Source organism: Equus asinus, chromosome 20 (genome assembly GCF_041296235.1).
Source record: "Equus asinus isolate D_3611 breed Donkey chromosome 20, EquAss-T2T_v2, whole genome shotgun sequence".
Taxonomy (NCBI): Eukaryota; Metazoa; Chordata; class Mammalia; order Perissodactyla; family Equidae; genus Equus; species Equus asinus.
This window is the reverse complement of record NC_091809.1, coordinates 31,547,125-31,569,027: the sequence shown is the minus strand read 5'-3', so window position 1 is coordinate 31,569,027 and position 21,903 is coordinate 31,547,125. Positions and strand designations below refer to the sequence as shown.

The window sequence follows — 21,903 nt, the reverse complement described above, 5'->3', positions numbered from 1 at the left end:
CCAGGGGGAGGGCTGTCGCCTGCTTGCTAGGATTCATCGGCTAACAGCTGTAAGGGGTGAAGGAGAGGAAGAAGTCAAAATGACTGTAGAGATTCTTGCAAGAGTGTGGATGTGAAAAGATAAAGTGTACGTTTCAGGGGGAGGGTGTCCAGGAGAGAAAGACTGAGTTTGAGATTCCCACAGAACATTCACGGAGGGAGAGGGGCTTGCACTCAGAATGAAGGAGAGTACTGGAGATGCAGATTTGGGAGCTATCAGACTATTGCTCAGAGACTGTCACTCTTCCGTGCGCATAAGTTTCCCCTGGAGAGCTTGCTTAAAAAGCACATTCTCAGGACCTTCCCTGGAAATTTTAGTTAAATGGGTCAAGGGCAAGGCCCTGAATCTGCATTTTTAAAACACCCAAAGCAAGTGTAATGCAGGCTAAGATATTGCTTTGTAAGATGCTTGAAAACACAGAAGACCCCTCCTCCTCTCATTGTAATACTACCCCTGGGCAGATTTATGGGGAAAGTGGTAGAGGAGCTCGAAGTAGACTAAGACAGAAAGGGAAGAAGAAAGTCACGGCCCGGTTATACGGCATAGGCCAGAAGTAGGGTATGGGGGAGCCAAAGGGAGACCTGGAACGGAGAGGAGGCTGGGTGTCAGGAGGGACACAGACGGTGGTAGACCTAGGTGTGAATGGCTCTGGAGGCAGTGGAGAATGCAATGCTTGCTCTCCCTTTAGAAGGTTTGGAGGTAAAGACATATGGGATAGTGCATGGAGGGCACACTAAAGAGAATCCTCAGAGTCCTTGCACCCACTCCTTAGGTCTCCCCTAGAGCTGCCTGGGGGAAAGGTGGGGTTGTTAGGACACCTTAATAAAAGCGAAGGGGGAGAAGGCCGAGGGAGGGAGCTGTCAGGGTGGGGGTGGAGGTATGAAGGCAGGGCTTTGAGCGCTTTGCCTACATGTACCAGTGGGGCACAGGGGATGGGGGAGGAGGTCGGCAAAGGGTGGAGGAGGAGAGGAGCTGGTTGATGCTGCCTCTAGTTGAAGAAAATCGGCTTGAAGAGCCAGCCTGATATGTATATTTATTCTAGAGGAATGGCCGTTAGCAAAAGAAAATATACATTCTGTCCTCACAGCTTCCAGGGGCCGCTGAGGTAGGCTGTCATTGTGGCTGCTCTCAGGGGGCTGAGGCTTTGCCTGAGGAAAACTCCTGAGCCCAGATGTTGCCTTAACTGGCATATTTTGCCATTTTCATTTGCAGTGACAAGATTCCTATGAGTTGTCCCTTATCCTGATACTTAACTCTTAATGTAACTAATTTGTGTCGCTACGATTTCACAGATAAAATGTGAGAAATCTGTTTTTCTCTCTGCGGCATGCCCCCTCCTGTCTGGCTTTGTTTGCATTCTCTGTCCCTCTCCCCTGCCAGCTCCAGTAATCCAGACGTTTATATGGCTCATTAAGCGCATCACACTCTCTGCAGGGCCGGATGTAATCAAGTTCAGAATCTTCCCTGTTTGTGCTCTAAGGACGCGGAGATAGGGCCTCTGCTCAAGACCCAGTGGAGGCAAAGTGTTTTGGCAGTTGAGAAAAAGTGAGAGGCTTCCACGAGGAGTGTGGTGGCCAGCAAGCTGAGGCAGCCACACCCTGCTGCACACAGGCCTGGCAAGACTTCAAAGTGCCAGGGCTCCAGGCGGGCCTTCAAGTGGCTGCATGCACTCGATAAAGCTTACGTATACTCAGAGCAAGTTGCTTTTCAGTAAAAAAACATTTTTCTGTCACCATTTCCAAGGTTATGGGGACCTGGCTCTTATACTGTTTTCTCATTGTTTTCAAATTCAGAACAGAGACTAAGTAAGCTGGAAGTTAGCCGGGAGTCCATCTTGTTCTGCTCTTCCATTTCATGGACAGCCGTGGAACACAAAGTGTCATGGTTCATCTGTACCAGAGGTGGAACTAGAACTCAGTCTTCCTTGCTGCTAGTATGAGTCTCCTCTCTGCATTCCCCTGCCTCTCCAGCACCTGCAGTTGCCCAGGGCTAAGGAAAGTATACAGTCTAAAATGCCACTTTGTGTTGGCATTCTCCCTGCATGAGCTGTCTTGTCTGCGTGGCTTTTGAAGGGATGGCAACTGGTGTGCAAGAAAGAAACATCTGATAGCAATGCCAACCATGGACTCATCTTTGAGTATCACCCACCTATATGCGTTGTCTGTCACAGTTTGCCTAGTCACTTCCTGTTTCAACCCACTCACCAACCCATTGGCTCTATAGCCTTTGTCTTATGTATTCTTCTGAAACTGCTTTTATCCCATTTTCCTTTATTCTTTGCATATAGGTAGGAAATAAACAAAAGATGTATTTGTATGAGAGGCCTATTATGAGTGCATGTTGTGAGGAGTTCACAGTGCAGAGTTGAAATGATCTCCAAAAATGAACTCACACAGTCTTTGAGGGCAAACACCAAAGCATGCCTGGAAATGTGGGGTGTGTGTGAGTATATGTGTGGGGACGCATGCGCAAATGTTTGGGAAGTATAAGTATATGGGTTGTAAATGTAAAAATTGTCCTTTAAAATAATGGGTTCAGATTTAGACAGAAGAAGGGAGATGTTGGTGTGGGAAATTGGTTCAAACAGGCCAATTTTTGATGTGGGGTTCCATCTAGAAGGTCATCCTCCAATATCCATGCTGGGTTGCCTAGTGTTGTGAGTTGGATTGAAACAGTAGAAAGAGCTCAGACAGTGGAACCAGAGCGCCTATGTTTAAACTCCAGCTCAAGCACTTAGAAATTAGTATGAGTTGAGAAATCTGCCTAACTTCTCAATTTCCTCCTCTGTAAAATTGGAAGAAATATAGTATTTACTTCCTACAGTCATTACATGAGACAAAACATGTAGAACACTGAGTCTAATGGCCCTATACATAGTAAGCAGTTGATAATAATTAGCATAATTATGGGAGCACGGAGGACGAGAAAGAATATGCATGGTCAGCAGAAGGGGTTGGTCAACTGGACAATATCACTCTGATCTTGTGTTGAAGCTATTGACACCCAGGCATAGCATAGTATCAGAGAACTAGGCTTTGCGGCGACCATAGAGGACATCTTTCACTGAAGAAAAAACCAAGGCATACTGAGACTGGCTTTCCCAAAGCCAGTCAGGCAGGAAGCAATGGAGCTTGGCCACAAAGAGGACTCTGAGACTCATTGACCCTACTCCATTCTGTCACATTTCATTCCTGGCAGCTGAACTCTTTCCTGGTATCAGGCACACAACCCTCCAACCTCTGCATATATTCATTCAACAAAACTTTCCTGGCCATTTGAAGTGTGTGGATCCCTGTTGATCTAAAGATCAAACCAGACATGGTCCTTACATTCATGGAGCACACAGGACAAAGGGGAAGAAAGATTCTAATGAAACAAACTAAATAAATGAAACAAAAGTAAAATTAAAAAAAAGTAAAAAATAGAAATGAAGTCTATCTGTGTGCCACTGCTGTGTCCTCATCGTTAGAAGAGCACCACACTGGTCACAGCTGTGGATGTGTATTTGTTGAGTGAATGCTAGCTAATGCACTGTGCAGAGTGCAGCATTCAGAAGCACTATAGGAAGGGGTGTACAAGGGGGGAACTGATCTACTCATAGAGGTTGGGGAAGGCTTCCTTCAGGAAGGGATGCTGACAGGTGAGTGGACACCAACTGGGCGAAACAAGGTACAGTGAATTATGGGGATTGGTGGTGCTTTAGTAAAAGGCACAAGGGACTTTGGAGGAAAGGAAAGTACAAGTCCAGGTGAGCGATAATTCTGGCAGCCATATCAAGGGAAGCAGTGAAAAGATGGGCTGTATCAAAAAAAGTGTTGGCAGATACAAGTAGTAACCACAATATCTTGCATTTATACAACAGCTTTTTGTTTGTCATACCTCTGTGATGAACACTATCTTATTGGTAATTCACAATGACAATCAGCAGGCCAGGAAATATTATCCCAATTTTAACTGGGTAAACTGAGGCCTATAGTCTTTGTGTTTTGTCAAAGTAACACATCTAAACATAGAATTTGTGGGACTTGCTATATATGACCTTATTTAGTTCTCTCACCAATCTTTCAAGGCAAGTATTAATACCCCATTAGCATACATGGAGAACGGAAGCCTCAGCAAGGTTAAGTAGCTGATATGTGGCTTACTGAATTGGGATATGCAGCTACATCTTTCCTGTGGACTGAATTGTGCCCCCCAAATCCATATGTTGAGGTCCTAACCCCCAATACATATTTGGAGATGGGCCTATTAGGAAGAAATGAAGATTAAATGAAGTTATAACAGTAGGGCCCTGATTTGCCAGGATTTGTGTCCTAATAAGAAGACCCAGCAGAGAGCCCTCTCTCTCTGTCTCCCTGTCTCCACACAAGCTCAGAGAAAAGGCCATGTGAGAACAAAGTGGCCTTCTACAAGCCTGGAAGAGAGACTACATCAGAAACAGATGATAGATCTTCCTGACTTGATCTTGGACTTCTGGCCTCCAGAATGGTGAGAAAATAAATCTCTGTTTCGTAATCCCCCAGCCTATGATATTTTGTTATGACAGCCCTACAGACCAATATAGTCTGAATGTACAGTTGCTGTTGTTATCTGCTATGACACATCTCTTTCCTTAGTTAGTGGTAAAGAGGGACAAGAACCTAGATCATCTAGTTGTCAGTCCTAGCTTCCTCCTTATTGGCCATATTCCCTGCCACTGGCAACTCCACTAACTGAGGGGGTAGTGGCAGGGTCAGTGAAGAGCAGGACTCCAATCCTACTTGTTCCTCTCAATTTGATCAGGACATGAACATTCATGGATATCAAGATGTGGGCAGAGCCAGTGGCCTGTGATTGTCTTGGATCCAATGCAGTGAAAAGCAAGAGTTGCAGAGCTGAGTGCAGGTCTGGAAAATTAAAAAGTTACCACTTTCTGTGTGACTGAAATTGATCATAGAAAAATACGGCTTTGAGGCTTCTGCCTCTGGAGTAGAGCTGAGTGCCAGCTGTTGCTTCATCTCAACGTGTGAGAAAGTGTATGAGCATGTGTGTGTGTATGTCTCACTCTGCTTATCCTCTGGGTACACACTTTAGCATCAGATGAAGGGGCCAATTGTGGGTCTCAGCCAGTACCTGTTCATGAGCTATGTGCACTTCAGTGTTAGTTAATCTCTTTGGTCCTCCTTTTACTCATCTTTAAAATGGGGTTAATAACTTGTCTTGCAAAGTACTAATATGACGACTAGAAACAGCAAATATTTAGTAAATCGTAGACACTATTATAATGGCTAATGATCCCAAGTACTTCTATTTTAAAATGAAGTTTCTAGCATTAAATCATTAAGCCCTTTTAGCCTTGGGTTAAAAGAATAAAACACTCAAACTAGGGTGACTTCCCCATGGAGAAAATTATCTGATAATCCATTTGATCTCTGGGCTGGGTTCCTCTTTGTGCTGCTGTGTGCAGAAATAGCAGAATACTCACTCCTTTTAAAGGCCACCAAGTATAAGTTTACTGTTTTGTGGTAAAACCCTCTCCCCTGAAATGTCCAATGATATTTCATTTGTGTGCATGTGAAAGCCATCATATTCTACATGCTCATTACCCAAATGGTGCAAACCAACCCCCCTGACGCCTATCCACTAGGGAGAAATAAATTAAGGGCGTGGAGCAGGCAAGCCTATCTTTGACGTAGGCTTACATTCTAAAGTGTAGGCATTCAGGCAGGCAGAGGAAGGAAGGAACATGCTGTACCCACCTGCCACTGCTGATGAGGGGCTTATTTCTAAGACACACACAGCACAATGCACACACAATGCAGAGAGAAAACAAAAGACATAGATCACACATTTCAGATGGTTGATGGACAAAGTTTAGTTATTGTCAATGCTGAAAGCTTGTTCAGGGTCTGAGGTGCACATGGACAAATGAATACCTTTTCATCCTACTCACCAGATGCTTCCCTCTAACCAAATCTCAGCAAATAAACAAATACATACACACAAGAAAAATCACAACGAGCTGGCCTTGGCCCATGGTGTGAAATGTTGCAGAAGGAGATGGACACAGCAGTGTGGGAAAATTGAGTGAGGAAGAGATAAGGGCTTCCAAGGGCGCCAGTCACTGCTCTGGAGACCTCTCCATCCATATGGGAGGGAAAGACCTTCAGAGAAGGGTTTGATACTCCAACTGTGGACAGAGCAGTCATCTTCATGAGGACTCAGACTACTGTTCCATTCATTCCAAGGAATGAGGATATGACATGGCAATCAACATGTGAATCATGATGGCAGCAGTTGACTTGGTTTAAAACTCTAAATATAAATCCCAGAATCATAGACTGTCACTATAGAAGGTATCTTAAAATTATATCTAATTTACCCCTCAGACCTTTCAATAGTGCTACAAGTGAACTCTTCCATGGTTCTGTCTTCTTTATGGCAAACAGGATTAAACATAGTTCAAAATTTGGTTTACTCCTTCTGTAAGGTGAAAACCTTGCTTTTCAATAGACCAGGAGATATCAATTACCTTGTAAAACATCACTGTATCACATGCTAGGAGAATGACAGGGAGAAGCATTCCGTATCTAAGGATGGTGGGCTGAGCAGTATGGATGGACACAGGCCAAGCAGATCATGCCTTTCTCCCTCTTGGTCCCTCTAGCTCCCCTGAGCCCACCGCACCCAGACTTCCTGCACTCACCATACAGTGTGATGCTGGCATTGGTGTTCCCCAGCTTGTTTGTGGCCACACAAGTATAGTTCCCATAATCCTTTTCTGAAACATTGAAGAAAGTCAGAGTGGATATGCGGCCTTTGTTCTCAATTCTCACGCCGTCCAGGCCGGTGGCTAGCCTGCAATAAGAGAAGGTACTACTGGTCTGGTTCTACAAATAAAGGGAGACAGAAGACAGGAGATGCTGGGAGTAATCAAATGTACTATAGATAACCCTACAAGGATGCTCTCCTCCTCACAAAGACCCTTCCTCCAACTAACCCAGTCCCTCTGCTTCAAACCACAAGCACTACAGCTTCCATTAGGAGGAAAACAGAAAGGATGCTTATGTTCCAAAGGCTAAATTTTTGTGGCTTCTAGTTGTTCAAGACTGCCATGTCTACAACTAATCTCAGATTATGAAAGAAAGTCAATTCATTTTGCCCACTTCCCAGTTTCATCCGTTTTTTTTGTTTCTAGTTCTAAAAAGAGACTGTTATAAAGGAGGCCGCAACACATTTTGGTTTAGCAATATCTTTCCCCATGGCTTTATCATACTCCTACCATGTGGGGAGTGATCTATCAGCTCTGCTTCAGACATGCCCTACTTCCCTGTTCAAGGTACCTGGTGTCCTCCTTGAACCATTGGAATTCAGCCGCAGGCACTGCAGAGGCTTCGCAGCTCAAGATGCCTTTCTGACCAACTGAGACACCGGTGTTCCTCGCTTTTGAGATATAGGGAGGGTCTGTGGGGGAAATAGTGCAGAGTGATTCCATGAAACAGATGAAGGGAACATTCAGTCACCTGCTGTGCAAATGAATTTCTTGTGAGACCCCTTCTTCCCAGGTAAGTAACCACTTATTTTAGGAAAAGAACTTGCTTGAAGATATTACATTTACTCTAACATCTTCTTCAAGGTTTCAAACTGATTCAAAGTTACAAACTGTCCCCATTAGCTAAAAGCTCTGATGGTCACAGGAAGACTCCAGGGGCAAATGGCAATGGAGGCAGAGATGGGGCAAACCAATCCGATAAAGTATTTTCCTGTTGGAAGCAACTTGGGTCTATCAGAAAATGGCATTGCCATTACTAGCTTGTTCCCTTAATCCCTATACCCTCTTTTGCCCTAGAACTCCCTGACAATGGATCAACTCACAGTTTACAGTGATTTTTACTTTCCGCACGTCAGGTGCAGCGACATCATTCAAGGCGCTGCATTCATACTCCCCAGACTGGTCACGTTTGATGTCAGAGATTTCCAGGTATTCATCCTCACTCACAAAGCCCTGGCCCTCTGGGAAGAAAGAAACAGACAGGAAACAAGGGAGAAACTGTGAATCTGGGGACAGAATTGCATTCACATCCAGGGCTTGTAGGAAAAGGAAGAGAAAAAAAATGTAAAGATGGGGTTTGAACACCAAGTCAAAGATAATAGGACACCATAGTATGGTCAAAACGTATGGCATTTGATGAAAGAAATTCTCTGCTTGAGTCTTGGATCAGTGTGTTTTTGTCCAAGTTACTTTAACTTTTTAGACCATTTGATAAGAAGGGGATATCATTATCTTTCTTATATGATTATTATCAGGATTAATTAAGAAAGTACATGTGAAATAACCCAGCACGTTACTAGACTTTGATATTTTAGAGAGTTGTCATAATCAATAACACAATAACACATGTAGGAATAACTTTAGGGTATGTTAATATGGACGTCTTAATTTTTCTCTATGTAGAAATGCCTTCGTCTACAGAACACAGACTATTACCTGTAGAATGAATAAGTGACTATTCAATATTTTAGTACAATTAGAAGCAAAAGCAGTTGATTTGGTTTCATACTGTGCCGGAGAAGATAGAGAGGAGAACGAATGAATGTGCAACCACTTTGCGACTGCTATGTAGTAGCTACTCAATAAACCTTTGCCAACACAAAATAAATGTGATAGCCCCAAAGAAGGTATCCATGGTTACTAGAACAGCCTCATGGATTTAATATCCAACTTTGTGGAACATTCTGGAGACTTTATTCTTAGGCACTTGTGAAGTTTGCAAGTCATGATCCAAAATATTCTGAGGCTGGAAAATTTACATTGCTTGCAGCCACCATTTTATATTCTTGCAACAATCTGGCCCCATTGCCTTATCCCCTACTCTACACCCTGTGATTCAGAGCAAAGAGAACAGACCTTCTGCCTTGAAACACAAATGTTCTGAGTTCTGAAGCACCAGGTTCCCGTGAAAACCCAGCCAACACAAAAACACAAAGGCAGAGGAGAAGGTATAGCTATTCGCATTTCTTATAGGCCTGCTGCTTCTTTTTATTTATTTATTCTTGTGAGGAAGATTCGCCCCTGAGCTAACATCTGTGCCAATCTTCCTCTACTTTGTATGTGGGATGCCTCCACAGCCTGGCTGATAAGTAGAGTAGGTCTGTACCCAGGATCCTGTGGACCCCACCTGGAACTTTAACCCCTGGACCACAGGGCTGGCCCCCTGCTTCTTTTTTTTGTTTTGTGCTCCAGGCTTTAGAACAGAATTAGCTTTCAGGGCGCTAAAAACTCATCATAACTTTCCTCACACCCCCGTAGAAGCGTATTCTGATCCAATGGGTGCTCAATCAACTAAGTCTGGGTCCACCGTGGGTGTAGAGGATGAAGGTGGGGTGTCTCTGGGGGTTGGGTTGATGGGTGGGGAGTAGGGAGGCAGGTTCTCTGGCATCCTGACTCTGTTCCAAGTCTAAGCCTTTGGGAATTTCCACCCATCCTGCCCATTTTCCCAGACCACTTGCTTTTCAGCTCTCACTTCCTTCTTTGCCTCTATCTCCACCCCAGGTCATGCCCACGCAGGCTCTGCTGTCAGTGTCTGGATGCTCCTTACCAAGACCTTCCCTAGAAGGTGTAAGGCCCCAGGCAAATACTTTTCAAGGGCCCTCTCTCTAGATAAATAATTTGAGTTACCCCAAATCAGCACCATTCTGATAGCCCAATCCAGGCAATTCCATGAAAGAAATCTTGCATTGGCCAGCAGGAGCAATCCACTTGCCAGGCCACCCTCCTGGAGCTTGGACCTGTTGACAGGACCCCAGGACAAGCCCAGAGGTGTGAGTTTTGGGACTTTGGGAAATCTGGATGAATCCATGTGAAGAGGGGCTTAGGGTAGAGGTTGAAAATGTGCCCTGAAGGGGAGAAATAAGGCCCAGGATAGGCCCATGCACTCCCAGTCTAGGATCTCAGTGTCTCTCCTGAATGTGTTGCTGGCCTATGCTGGTCCCAGGCACCACAGGGGAACTTAGAAAATTTCAAGAAAGACACTCCGGAACATGGTGCCTCCTGGGGTCTGGGGTAGGGCCCTGTCCATTGGGGTCTCAGGGTGGTGGGGCCGATCCCAGCCCTCTACCTCAACAGACATTTAATCATTCAGGCTAGTACATATCCTAATATTTTAATGATCATTAGAGGGATATAAACATCTTCTTATCTTTTTTTTCCTTATTTCTCTTAGACAAAAGAACCTCAAAGTTGAAGGAGAATCTAAGATCACTTATTTCAGAAAATCTAAACAAGATAAAAATTTCCTTGCTTATTGAAATGATGCTGGTTGACTAAGTATTTTTCAGGATTAAACAACAATGAAATCAAACACACCCAAATGACTTTCCAGATTCACCAGACGTTTTCTACATTGAATACATATGGCTGGATCAGAAGTCTGGATTCCCACCACTAAGACTTCATTATTCTTTCTAATGTACCACAGTGTATTTGCCACAAGTAGTTAAACTCCCCTGCATCTAACCAAACAAATGAGCTACCTGCAGTGGGCCTGGCAGGAGCCTCGGGCAGGGTCGCTGACCCCCTTTCCTTGGAGAGAATGAGATAGACCTGCATCATGCTGCAAGGTGTGCACCAGACAGATGTCTTAAAGCCTCAGATAAGGCAGGTCTAGGAATGCCAGTCAATGTAGAAGTCTTGGCCAGCACAAAGGGCAGGGATCACTTCAAAGAAGATAGAGGCCAATGTGAGTGATTCTTCTCATTTGTATGAGTAGGACAGATCCAAAGTCCTTCATGTGGGATCACTGGACAACATGGCCACCCTCTGGAATGTGGGAATTTATTTGCACTATCTTTCATGCTACTTTTATGGGATGGTTATGTGACCCCAAAAAGGAAGAAAGAGAGTGTTTCACCTAAAATGAAGATAGTTATGACCGTACTACCTCATTAAGCGAGAAAAAGAATTTTGTCAAATTTGTGCTATAAAGTAAGTGGTTCTCAGATTTTAATTTGCATATAAATTCCTCCAGAATTTAAAAAAATATATAGATTCTGATTCAGTAGGTCTAGAGTGGGGCCTGGTATTCTGCCTTTCTAACAAGCACCTAAGTACTTCCAAGCTGCTGGTCTGGGGCCCACACTCTAAGTAGAGAGGCTATAAGGCCCCATCGAGCGGCATTCTGGGCTCTCTGCTACTCACACGTTTAAAATGATCTGGTCTGGGAAGTGGCCAGTTGGTCAACAAGGCCTTCAGAGCGCTCCTCACCCTGGCATCCTCGTGGAGCGCATCTCAAGAGCACCCTCTCTTAGCAGTGTAGGGCTCAGCAGGGCACAGCGAGGCTGAGGATCTGGACCCTTGAAGCTAACTTTTCCATTGAGTCTTTATGATTTTTCTGCAAAACATACATCCTCTCAAACAGTTTTCTTTGATAAGAAATGGGAAGATGCTGTTGAAACTCCTCCCCATCTCAAGCCGACCGAAGGTGATCCAGATGCTGTTTTCTTAACTACTTTGAATCCTGGGTGAGATTTTTAAAGCAGAACAACTCTAAGTTGCTAAGTGCCTGGAGACCTAGGAAACTGCAGGGTTTAACGCTCTCCCTGCCCTTTCCAGCTCTGGTTGCAAATGTAAAATTCTGATTCCATGCTGCAGAGAAAGGGGCAGAAGGCAACGAATATTTTAATCCTCTTTGCTAGCTGCCAGGAAGCCAAACTGCTGAGTATGAAGACAGAGGGAGGGAAACAGGGAAAGAGAGAAACACATGAGGAGGAACAGGAAAGGAAGAAGGAAGAGGAGGCAGGATGTACTGGTGTACGGAAAGGGAGGCAGAGAAGGTCCAGGCAAGATGGCCTGGGTGTCATTGGAAAGATTCTAAAGCCACACTCAGAAGGGATTAAAAAAAAAAAAAGGCTACGAGACTACAATATTTTCTCTGACAAACATGTGGAAACAAGCGCTCCAAGTCTGCCCGACAGTTTTGCTTTATGGTGAGATGTCCTGTAACAAGCCAGTAACCCAGAGGCGTTATCAACATGCCCTATGCATTCAGACATGCCAATATAACAGGATTGGAAGCAAAAGGAAGAGGATTCTGAGTCATTGGCAGAAATATATTAAAAAATGGGGGTTACTTCTTTCCACGGAGGAGTGCTTCGAAGAAGATAAGTTCGACTCACTGTATTAGCAAGATTAAGATCTGCTAGGATACAAATGGGGCCATTTATCAAGGGATGTGGGAGGTCCCTGGGCCAGGACCCCTCACATGCTTGGGGATAGGATGAGCAAGCCCCATGTTTCTGTGGGCACAAGGGGGATTCTTCTATAGGGTTACGTATTCTGATTTAACACAGTGGCAGAAAGCAAAGAGCAAGCAGCATCCATGGGAAGGTCTGCTCCAGCTTAGAAATGGGGGAGCAGACAGAGAAACTGCCTTGGGGGAGAAGGATCCCTGGCGCAGCCTGCTGTCCCCGATGTCACCTGCAGTTATTATACTTATGCCCACCAGGAGAGAAGTGTGACAAGCGCTGGGTTAGCCACTGTCGGGGGTGGGGTTGATATTAAAGACAGGGTCCTCCATTTTGGGTAGTCTACAGTCTCACGAGCCTAGAACTGGAGTAGTTCATATTTTTCTGTCCCTAGGCTCAATTTTTCAATTCTTAATTATTTCTATATCCCTCAAGTAACGCATGGTGGGTCAGAAAGATTTATTAAGGCTGGAAGAAACCTAAGAATTCAGGAATGAAAAGATGGAATAGGAAATCCAGAGTAAAATCTGGACGCTTCCTCACCTGTTTCTTCTCTTTCTTTTTCCCTTTACATCCTGTCCTTTCACGTCAGCTGTATCTAGGCCATCACTCTTAAGTCTGATTTTTCCCTTCTTTTTTCCAACCAATTCCCTAGAATTATAAAGTTGGAAGTAACCAAGGGGTCAAAGATTTTTGCCTTTCACCTTTTAGGATTATCGTCCCTGATGGAGTATCTTCTCCTCGTGTGAATATCTCTAGTCATGATTTCAGGGCATGGCCTGTTCCATTGCTAGGTATAAGCCAAAAAATCCTCCAAAATATCCTCCTCATATTGAGGCAATCTCTGCCTGGCTTCTCCCTTAGAAATGACTAAAAGTTGCCTCCTGGGTGCCCCCGTCTCACTGTCCCTCTCATATGCTATGGAAAGCTGTGCTGTATCCAGGGAAGCTGCTTTGTGAGGTTAAATGTCAGCACCTGTCACAGCCTTTGCCGTGAGGCCTGTCAGGAAGTGACTCACAGTGGCACATGCCTGGGGCAGGTGCCATAAAAGAGATGAGCAGGAAGAGGATGAGAGCAGGGAGAGGGGGTAGGAATTTAAGGAGGCATCGACACAGAGAGGAAAAGGCATTGGAAAGAAATGGCCTGAGGAAGAACTCAGATGAGCAAGAAAGAAAGAGGAGGAAACGGGCAGCCAGAAGCAAGCCAATGGGTGTGGGGAGAGTGTGGGCAGCTGAGAGTCAATCTGGCTCAAATAGTAGGGTTTCTGGAAAAGCAAGAAAAGAAGTGTCCCTGCTGCTTAGCAAGGGGGGTTATTATAGAAGATCCCTAATAACAGTGAACTTGGAAAGTTGGAATCAAATGCCCAGATGATCATGTGCATGCTTCTGACCTCTTAGGCCACGACTAGGCTTTCTGACCCATCTTGGAGAATTGTCTCTTAGTCTCTTGCTCACTCGCCAAAGCTAGGTAGTCATTCAAGACATCAAGCAACTGAGATTTTACTCTCGTAAGAGGTGCACCATGCTTTGAAAAAAGTACAGGTGGGCTGGCATGTTGTGCATTTGCTGGAAAGAACAAGGCCCAGGAAAGGGGCTGTCTGAAGCAGTCCCCTCCCCGCTGCTTCTGTGCCCTTGAGGAATGTATGGCGAGGGAGATACTCTTAGAAGTTCATGTGGGCATGTGTGCCCAAACCTTGTCACTCATCCATCTCCCTCTCCAGGATTCTGGCCAGTAGAACATAAACACATAAAATGAGTCACAAGCAGATCAAAATATCAGCTCTACTGCTGTCAAGCTGGCTGGCAATCTGAGCTTGGCATCTAAGGCTCACACGGGCCCTTGCCTTTCTCCCTATGAACGAAGACATCTGGACCTGTGCAGTAGGAGTCCTTGACTTGGGTATTGAGCCACAGGCCAAAAGATGGCCTGAGAGTAAGAGATGCATTGGATGGAGAGTCCTGGGTGAGGAACACACCCAGACCCAGGCAGAGGTAGATAAGGAGGATGACGGGAATCAGGAGTGCTGTCCTCACTTCTAGATGAAGGCCTTATCCCTGTTTAACTAGGTCCAATGGACACCTGAGGAAATAATCTTACCAATTACATTAGTCACCCCTCAGCCATGGGGGAGACGAAGAGTGAGTGGGGTGGAAGTGCAGGGGAAGCTGCATTCTGGAAACCCATGGGCTGGGAACAGAGTTTCTCCTTCCTTCCTAGAGATCTTCTGGCATCATTCTCAATCACAAGAGCCTCCTTCTTTTGAAGGATAGAAACATTAGAAAAATGCTGAAGTTGGAACTGGGTAAAGTTTCAGCCCTTGGCACAGTTCGGCTCCCATGACCTCCGTCTTGTACTGTTTGTGCTGGGTTCAGGGTAGTCACTCCATTGTCTAAATTGCAGGCACACTGAGAAGGATTTACGCCTTCTACTTTTTGAACGCCTTATGCATCTAGTGTAGAATAAACATAAATGCTTGCTCGCTCCACATCTGATGGCTAGAGGTTTGGAAGCTCCGAAGCCCCCAGAACTCTCCCTTTCCACTTATTTAATCTTCTCTCTTTCTGTCAGTCTCCTCTCCACCCTCTCTGTCTTCCCCCACCCCTTGACTCTCCATAGAACACAGCGGGCAATAAGCAACTCCGGGCTCCTCCTGCATAATTAAACCAGGGCTTCTGGACAGCAGTACATTCCATCCTTGCCTGCTCCCAACTCCCAGATACATTCCTTCGCTGCATTGGAGTTAATGAAAAGTGTGATAAACCCACTGTTTCATTTTCCCTTAATTAATACAAGCAATTGAATTGTGCTAAAGTCATTTTGCTTGGGAAACTGAGCCTCTGGGTCAATGTCTCACTTGCTGGCAGTGACAGAAGCCCTTTGTCTTGGGCTCTGACAATCTTTCTCAGGCTGTGGCCGCCAGGACCTTCCCCAAGGGAGGGGTGGCTTGCCCCTGTCCAGGGCTGCCTTGCTGGCTGCCTTCCCTGAGACTGACAGTAAGTTGGCTAATGACAAGATCAATGTGTCACTGTGAAAGTTAAGTGAGCTGCTAGTGGGAGAAAGAGTCCATTAATAATGCTTCCAGTAGCTGGGGGCTCAAAGGAATTCCGTGGCACTGGTGAGTTTCCTAAGCCTTTCCCATTTCTGATGAGACAGCTGAGGATGACACAAGAAAGGCAGGACTCAGTGACTCATCCAGTGGGACTGTCCAGAAAGATCAATTCTGAGACACTGGGCTCTCTTTACTACAAGGAGAAAAGCCAAAGACAAGAAGATATGAAGAGTTGTCCCGGTAGGTGGGGTTAGGAGAGGGGAATGTGAAAGAACTGCTCTGCAATGAAGTCTACAAGGAAGTACCCAGGGGTGTCGTGCCAGGTGGCATGTCAGAAGCACCCAAGGAGCACTTTAAAAATAGACTCTTGTGGGGCCGGCCCCGTGGCCGAGTGGTTAAGTTCTCGCGTTCCGCTGCAGGCGGCCCAGTTTTTCGTCAGTTCGAATCCTGGGTGCGGACATGGCACTGCTTATCAAACCACGCTGAGGCAGCATCCCACATGCCACAACTAGAAGGACCCACAACTAGGAATATACAACTATGTACCAGGGGACTTGGGGGAGAAAAAGGAAAAAAAAATAAAATCTTAAAAAAAAAAAGTAGACTCTTGTGCCCATGCTTACTGATAGGTTGAATTGGCCTGGGATGGGGGTGCAGCATCAGCATCCTCTAAGGCTTTCCCGGGGGCTTCCAATGGACGTCTAGGGATGAAAACCCAGGGCAGTACATTGAGGACTCCTGAGGCCTTCACTTTCAAAGTGCCACTTCCACCTGACTCCCAGGCTTCCTCTGCTGAGAAGGCACCCAGGGCCTGGTAGCACATAAGGCTATGCACATCTCAGAGCCTGAGCAAGCCCCCTGCTGACTGTCGTTGGCCTCTGCGAGGGTCATACAGTCCTGACGTTGGCAGGTGACACCTGGAAAGGGGGCCTTACAGCTGTGTAAGGTGATGACAGCCAGGGCTGGGCTGATGGTATCTATGCCCTTCGTCAGCCCCCAGTGGACAGGGATGCCCAGATCCTCAAGCACGGAGCACAAAGGTAAGAGTAACTTCTTTTCAAAGCACAGAGAAGACATATATTTAGCTTCATTTACTTACGTTCTGTTTTCTGAGATGAGTTCATCATGTGCAAGAAGAATCAGGACAAGAGATTTCTAGAATCCAGATGATACTGATGACTCAGAGATGACCTGAGTGAGTGACACAGAAATAGCCAGGGTACCTGCAAGAGTGTTCACTTACCCTTTAAATGGAAGTTAAGAGTGCACAGCAGAGAAAGAAGAGAGGGATTGGACACAGAGAGACAGATAGACAGACAGAGGCAGAGACAGAGACGCCAGGAGAGAGATGGAAAGAATGAGAAAGCAGAATGCAGAAAGCTGGGATTTCATACCCAGGCAGACAACTGGCTGAGGCTGGAAGCGGAAATCCATTTGGAGAACAGAGTAGCTTACTTGGGCTAAAAAAATAGCAAACATTTACATTCTAAAAAGTATCTCAGGGGCCTGCCTGGTGGCACAGTGGTTAAGTTCACACGTTCCACTTCTCGGCGGCCCAGGGTGGGCAGGTTCCGATCCAAAGTGCAGACATGGCACTGCTTGGCAAAAGCCATGCTGTGGTAGGCATCCCATGTATGAAGTGGAGGAAGATGGGCACGGATGTTAGCTCAGGGCCAGTCTTCCTCAGCAAAAAGAGGAAGATTGGTAGTAGTTAGCTCAGGGCTGATCTTCCTAAAAAATAAATAAATAAATAAAAAACAAAAAGTATCTCAATATAAACAGAAATAAATATTTCTCACCAAAGGGACACAGAGGTTGAAGAAAAAAATCATTACTTTTAAAAAGCAGAACTTTAACAGCTAAGTTTTTGACAAAATGTTGAGGACATTTTAAAAGTTTTATTTATCACGTTTTCCTTTTTAATTACTATTATTTGTTCCAACAAGGTTAACCAACAGGGTTATTTCAATATTAACTAAAAAGTGACTCAAATTCTGTGCTTTAGTCTAAATAAATCAACTGCCTTAAAAAACTCAATAGCTAAAAAAAGAAATACAGGGGCCGGCCCGGTGGCACAGCAGTCAAGTGCACACATTCCTCTTCGGTGGCCTGGGGTTCACTGGTTCGGATCCTGGGTGCGGACATGGCACCGCTTGGTAAGCCATGCTGTGGTAGGCATCTCACATATAAAGTAGAGGAAGATGGGCACAGATGTTAGCTCAGGGCCAGTCTTCCTCAGCAAAAAGAGGAGCATTGGCAGCAGATGTTAGCTCAGGGCTAATCTTCCTCAAAAAAAGAAAAACAAAATCAATGAACCTGTTCAAGGCATTGAATGAGATGCTGCTTCTTTCATTTATATACGTTTAAGAAAGTTTGACTTGACCTTGCCCGCATCAGCCTAAGCAGGCATGATCAGTCACCAGGCCCTTTTCTCAAAGAAAAGCAATATTTTGGAGGAATGGAAATGTCCTGTGCCACAGTGTGGTCAGAGGGTGTCCAACACCAGAATGACCGGAGGGTACTTTGGGAAATTGATGTCGTGGGCCCACAGCAAACCTGCAGGGTCAGAAGCTGTTGGAGCTAGGTGGTGTCCAAAATCTTCAAATTATTTCAAATAATGAAGAACATCAGAGCAGATGCTCCACCCCTTGCTTGCTTTTGGGTGAATAAAACTTTCCTTCCAACACCCACTGCGCCTGGCTCATTTTCCGTGAGGATTCGTGCATCGGTATAGCAGCACCGAGGATGCCTTTGTTATTTTTATAGATAGGGTGACCATGTAGTTGGGTTTGTCTGGGACAGTCCCAGTGGATACCTGTTTTCCCAGCATAATAATTAACAATCGTCTTCTCCTCTCAAAAGTGTGCTGGTCTGGATGGTCAGCTATGTGGCCACTGTACTTCCAGCCCCTGGATAGGCCTGCCGTCGACTCCCAGTGCCTGGGCTGCGGCCAGCACCTTACACTGCCTCTGCTTTTAAACTTTTAAATCCAATGAGAGACAGTGGCTTGGTCCGCAAGTAGACTGTGGGTTCTCAGATGGAGGACTCTGCTGGATGAGAGTCAAGAATATCTCCGTGTGCGCTGTTCTCCCAGATCTCAAGGCCCATCAGCTACAGGCTTTTCTGGGGGTACAGACTAAAGCCGCTGCTCGGAGCCTAAGCCAACTGGAGTGAGGAGATCAGCACTGCAGCCCCCAGGTGGAAACCCTGCTGAGGCTCAAGGTCTCCTGGGCCAAAGTCCTGGCGGTCGCGTGCCAGACCTGCGCCTTCTGAAATGGTCTGGATGGCCCAGAGCCCTGATGGCAGCCACCGTATGGTCTTTTGAAGCTATTGGACAAATGCTCTTATGAGGAAGAATACAGCCCAGTTTCTGCAGATGAGGCCTGTTGCAGCCTGACTCTTCTTGTTTCTTCTCCTTCTTTCCTTTTCTTTTATTCTCTCCATTTTATCCTCTTTCCAAATTAGTTCCCAACAGCACAATCACATGACAATGATGCTAATTACCAACATTCATTAATATTTTTGAAATACTTGTATTAGTTTCCAGGCAAAATACCCATGAAGCCAAGAGGTGCACTTGGCATGCAGGCCACAACCAGAGACACACTGCACACTTCGCAGAGCACGAGGGCCTGAGCTCTGGAGCATCACAGGGAGATAGCTTTGCTCCTGCACTCAGCTGTAGCCTGAGCACAGCGGAGAGGATTAGGAGCTGTGCGCTCAATGGGCAATGTCTGCCCTTGGGGACCGAGAGCACTTGATACGATGTTGGGACCCTTTGGAAACTTTCTTGTCAAGGGCTCTCTGCATCTGCACTTTGTACTATTCTAGGCAAGTCTGTCTCCCTCTTACCATCCAACTTGGACTCTTATTAAGCTGACCTCTCCCCAAAGGCATCTAACTTCCTGGCCTCCCAGCTTGGCCCCGTCACTCCAGCAGTCACCTTCGCGTGGCCTTCCATGCCTCTGTGCCGACAGCAGGAGTAAGGGGAGACAACCACTGAACTGAGATCAGCAGATTGGGACCTAACCCCGGTTTTGCCACTAATCTGCTATGTGATTTTGAGTAAATGTTTTCAGCAGTCTATGCCTTAATTATTTTTTCCTATGAAATAAAAATTGTACCAGATGATCTCTAAGGTCCTTACGATTTTCCTAACTTAGCAGTATGTCTATGACCAGGAATGCTAAATAATTCCTTAAGTTCCGGAATCTGATGACCTTGGTGTTGATGGGCAGAGCTCCAGTCCAGGAGCTCAGGGTCACTGCCCTGTGAAGAAACACAGAAGGTCCCTGCAGTCAGATGTGCACGCTGCAGAACTGGCCTGGGCAATCCCGGCTGTATCTGGGGTTTTGACAATGCAGGCAGGAGAAGAGAGACAACTGCAATTTCAAGGTGGCACTCATCTGTCACTGTGCTATAGCTGCCTGGTGACGAGAAGGAAAGAGAGGTCTGACAATTATGAAGGACTGTGTGTGTCTGAGGGTAATGTCTTGTATTAATGGGGAAATTAATTCTTCTTTTCCCTTCTAAGCTCCTATTCATGCAGATTTTGACAAGTAGCTGTTCTTTTTTGCCCTGCCCTCGATGAGTACATTGGAATAACGACTTACAGGTATAACTAATCATCCACTCACATGATTTGAGGCCCATTTTCATGGGTCTGAGGGTGCACTGGAAATGCAGGAAAATGACACTTCTCTCTGCTTTCTGTCTTCCCCTGCCTTCCCTCAAAATATTCCTTCCTAGTTATGAGACTCACCTCGCTAGTCTTTCCCAACCAGAGAACAGACCCTAACGGACAAGGAAAGGGGCCTCACAATGCTCAGGACTATACCTCAAATTTCCCCTTCACCTCCACTGTCAGAATTGATCTATGGCTACACCAGAACAGAGCCAAAAAGATCTGAGGGGCCAGGTGATGGTTAATTTTATGTGTCCACTTGACTAGGCTAAGTGATGCCCAGATAGCCAGTAAATATTAATTCTGGGTGTGTCTGTGAAGGTGTTTCCAGAAGAGATTGGCATTTGAATCAGTTGAGTAAAACAGATTGCCCTCACTAATGTGGTGGGCATCATCCAGTCCACCGAGAGGACCTGAAGAGAACAAAAACGTGGAGGAAGGGAGAATTCACTCTTCTTGAGCTGGGACGTCCATCTTATCCTGCCCTGGGACATCAGAGCTCCTGGTTCGTGGGCCTTTGGACTCTGGGACTTACATGAAGGGGCCCTCACACCTCCCCCCAGTTCTGAGGTCTTTGGCCTTAGGACTGAGAGTTATACCATCTGCTCCCCTGGTCTCAGACCTTTGGACTCAGATTGGATTAATTTGCTAGAGCAGCTCACACAACTCAGGGCAACATTTTGCTTAGTAGATTACTTGTTCATCATAAAAGGATATAACTCAGGAACAGCCAGATAGGAGAGATGGGCAAGGTATGGGAGAGGCCAGAGCTTCCCTGCTCTCTGAGCGCTCCACTCTCCCAAATTGCCATGTGCTCACCAACTCAGAAGCTCTCTGAACCCAGTCCTTTTGGGTTTTTATGGAAGCTTCATTACTTAGGCACGATTGATTAAATCATTGGTCGCTAGTTATTGAACTCGATCTCCAGCACCCCTCCCATCCCAGGAGACTGGGAGGTGGGGAGGCTGAAAGTTCCAACCCTCTAATCATGTGACTGGCTCCCCTGGCAACCAGCTCCCATCCTTAAGTGCTTTCCAAAGTCACGTCAATAACAAAACCAAAGACACCTTTCCTCTCATCACAGGAAATTCCAAGTGTTTTAGGAGCTCTGTACAAGAAGAGCAAACATGTATTTCTTATTATAAATCATAGTACCACAGCCATTCTCTTCAAACTTTCCTCATCAGTTAGGAAATAGCACTATACTAGGCTCATGAGCAACCTCTAACTCTGTGTGTACGTCTGAGTAAATTACTTGCTTAACCACCCTGGGCCTCTTGTTTCCTCACTGGGAAAAATAAAAGGGCTGGATTAGATTATTTCTAAAAAGTGTTGCCTCTAACATTTGATAATCACTAACTGGTTGATAAAATAATGTGTTTCTTCCAATTGTTGATTCAAATTGTGTGTGTGTGTTTGTGTGTAAGTGTAAAGGAAAATATAGCAAAATAAGGAATAAATCTCACCTATAATCTTGTGAGAAGAGACAAAGATCTAAGAAAGCCCAAAGAGCCTTGAGCTTAGCAAATCAGAAGCAATTCATCTTGAGAAGAAAACAGCGATATTTACATTATTAAATCACTATTACAAAGCCAATCAGCTGCAGAGGAGAAGGGACCATTTCCATCAATTATTACTGAACTGAACATAAGTTTCAATGACTAGCAGATTGTAAATGGGGCTACAGCTCATCCAGGAGCTCTCCTATCATAGGAGCTATTAATCAAGTATTAACTTTGTCGAATTGGCAAGGACATCAATGAAATGGTGGGGAAGCGGGATACAGGGAGGACAGGAGGAGGCAGCCCGGTTAATTCCCTGGATGGAGGCACAGAGCACTGGAGAAGAGACCTGTGGTCAGACACCTACGCAGCTAGCTCTTCTGCTTCTTTGAAGAAAACTCTTAGCT

At 45.5% G+C, this 21,903-nt stretch overlaps 1 protein-coding gene across 9 annotated transcripts in view; it reads right to left on the bottom strand.

The window, feature by feature from the left end:
- The window catches only part of OPCML (opioid binding protein/cell adhesion molecule like), a 1,013,450-nt gene that overhangs the window by 24,964 nt on the left and 966,583 nt on the right, over nt 1–21,903 (bottom strand). For 5 of the 9 annotated variants that reach the window (XM_070489898.1, XM_070489901.1, XM_070489900.1 and 2 more), the window contains 4 exons: nt 7,894–8,031; nt 7,362–7,482; nt 6,725–6,876; nt 5,778–5,804 (listed from right to left, as the gene is read on the bottom strand). In XM_070489898.1, the coding sequence (XP_070345999.1) occupies nt 5,778–5,804; nt 6,725–6,876; nt 7,362–7,482; nt 7,894–8,031 (438 nt within the window). The remainder of the gene's footprint in view (nt 1–5,777; nt 5,805–6,724; nt 6,877–7,361; nt 7,483–7,893; nt 8,032–21,903) is intronic. The other 4 variants (XM_044752638.2, XM_070489899.1, XM_014861007.3 and 1 more) reach the window with 1 other exon arrangement.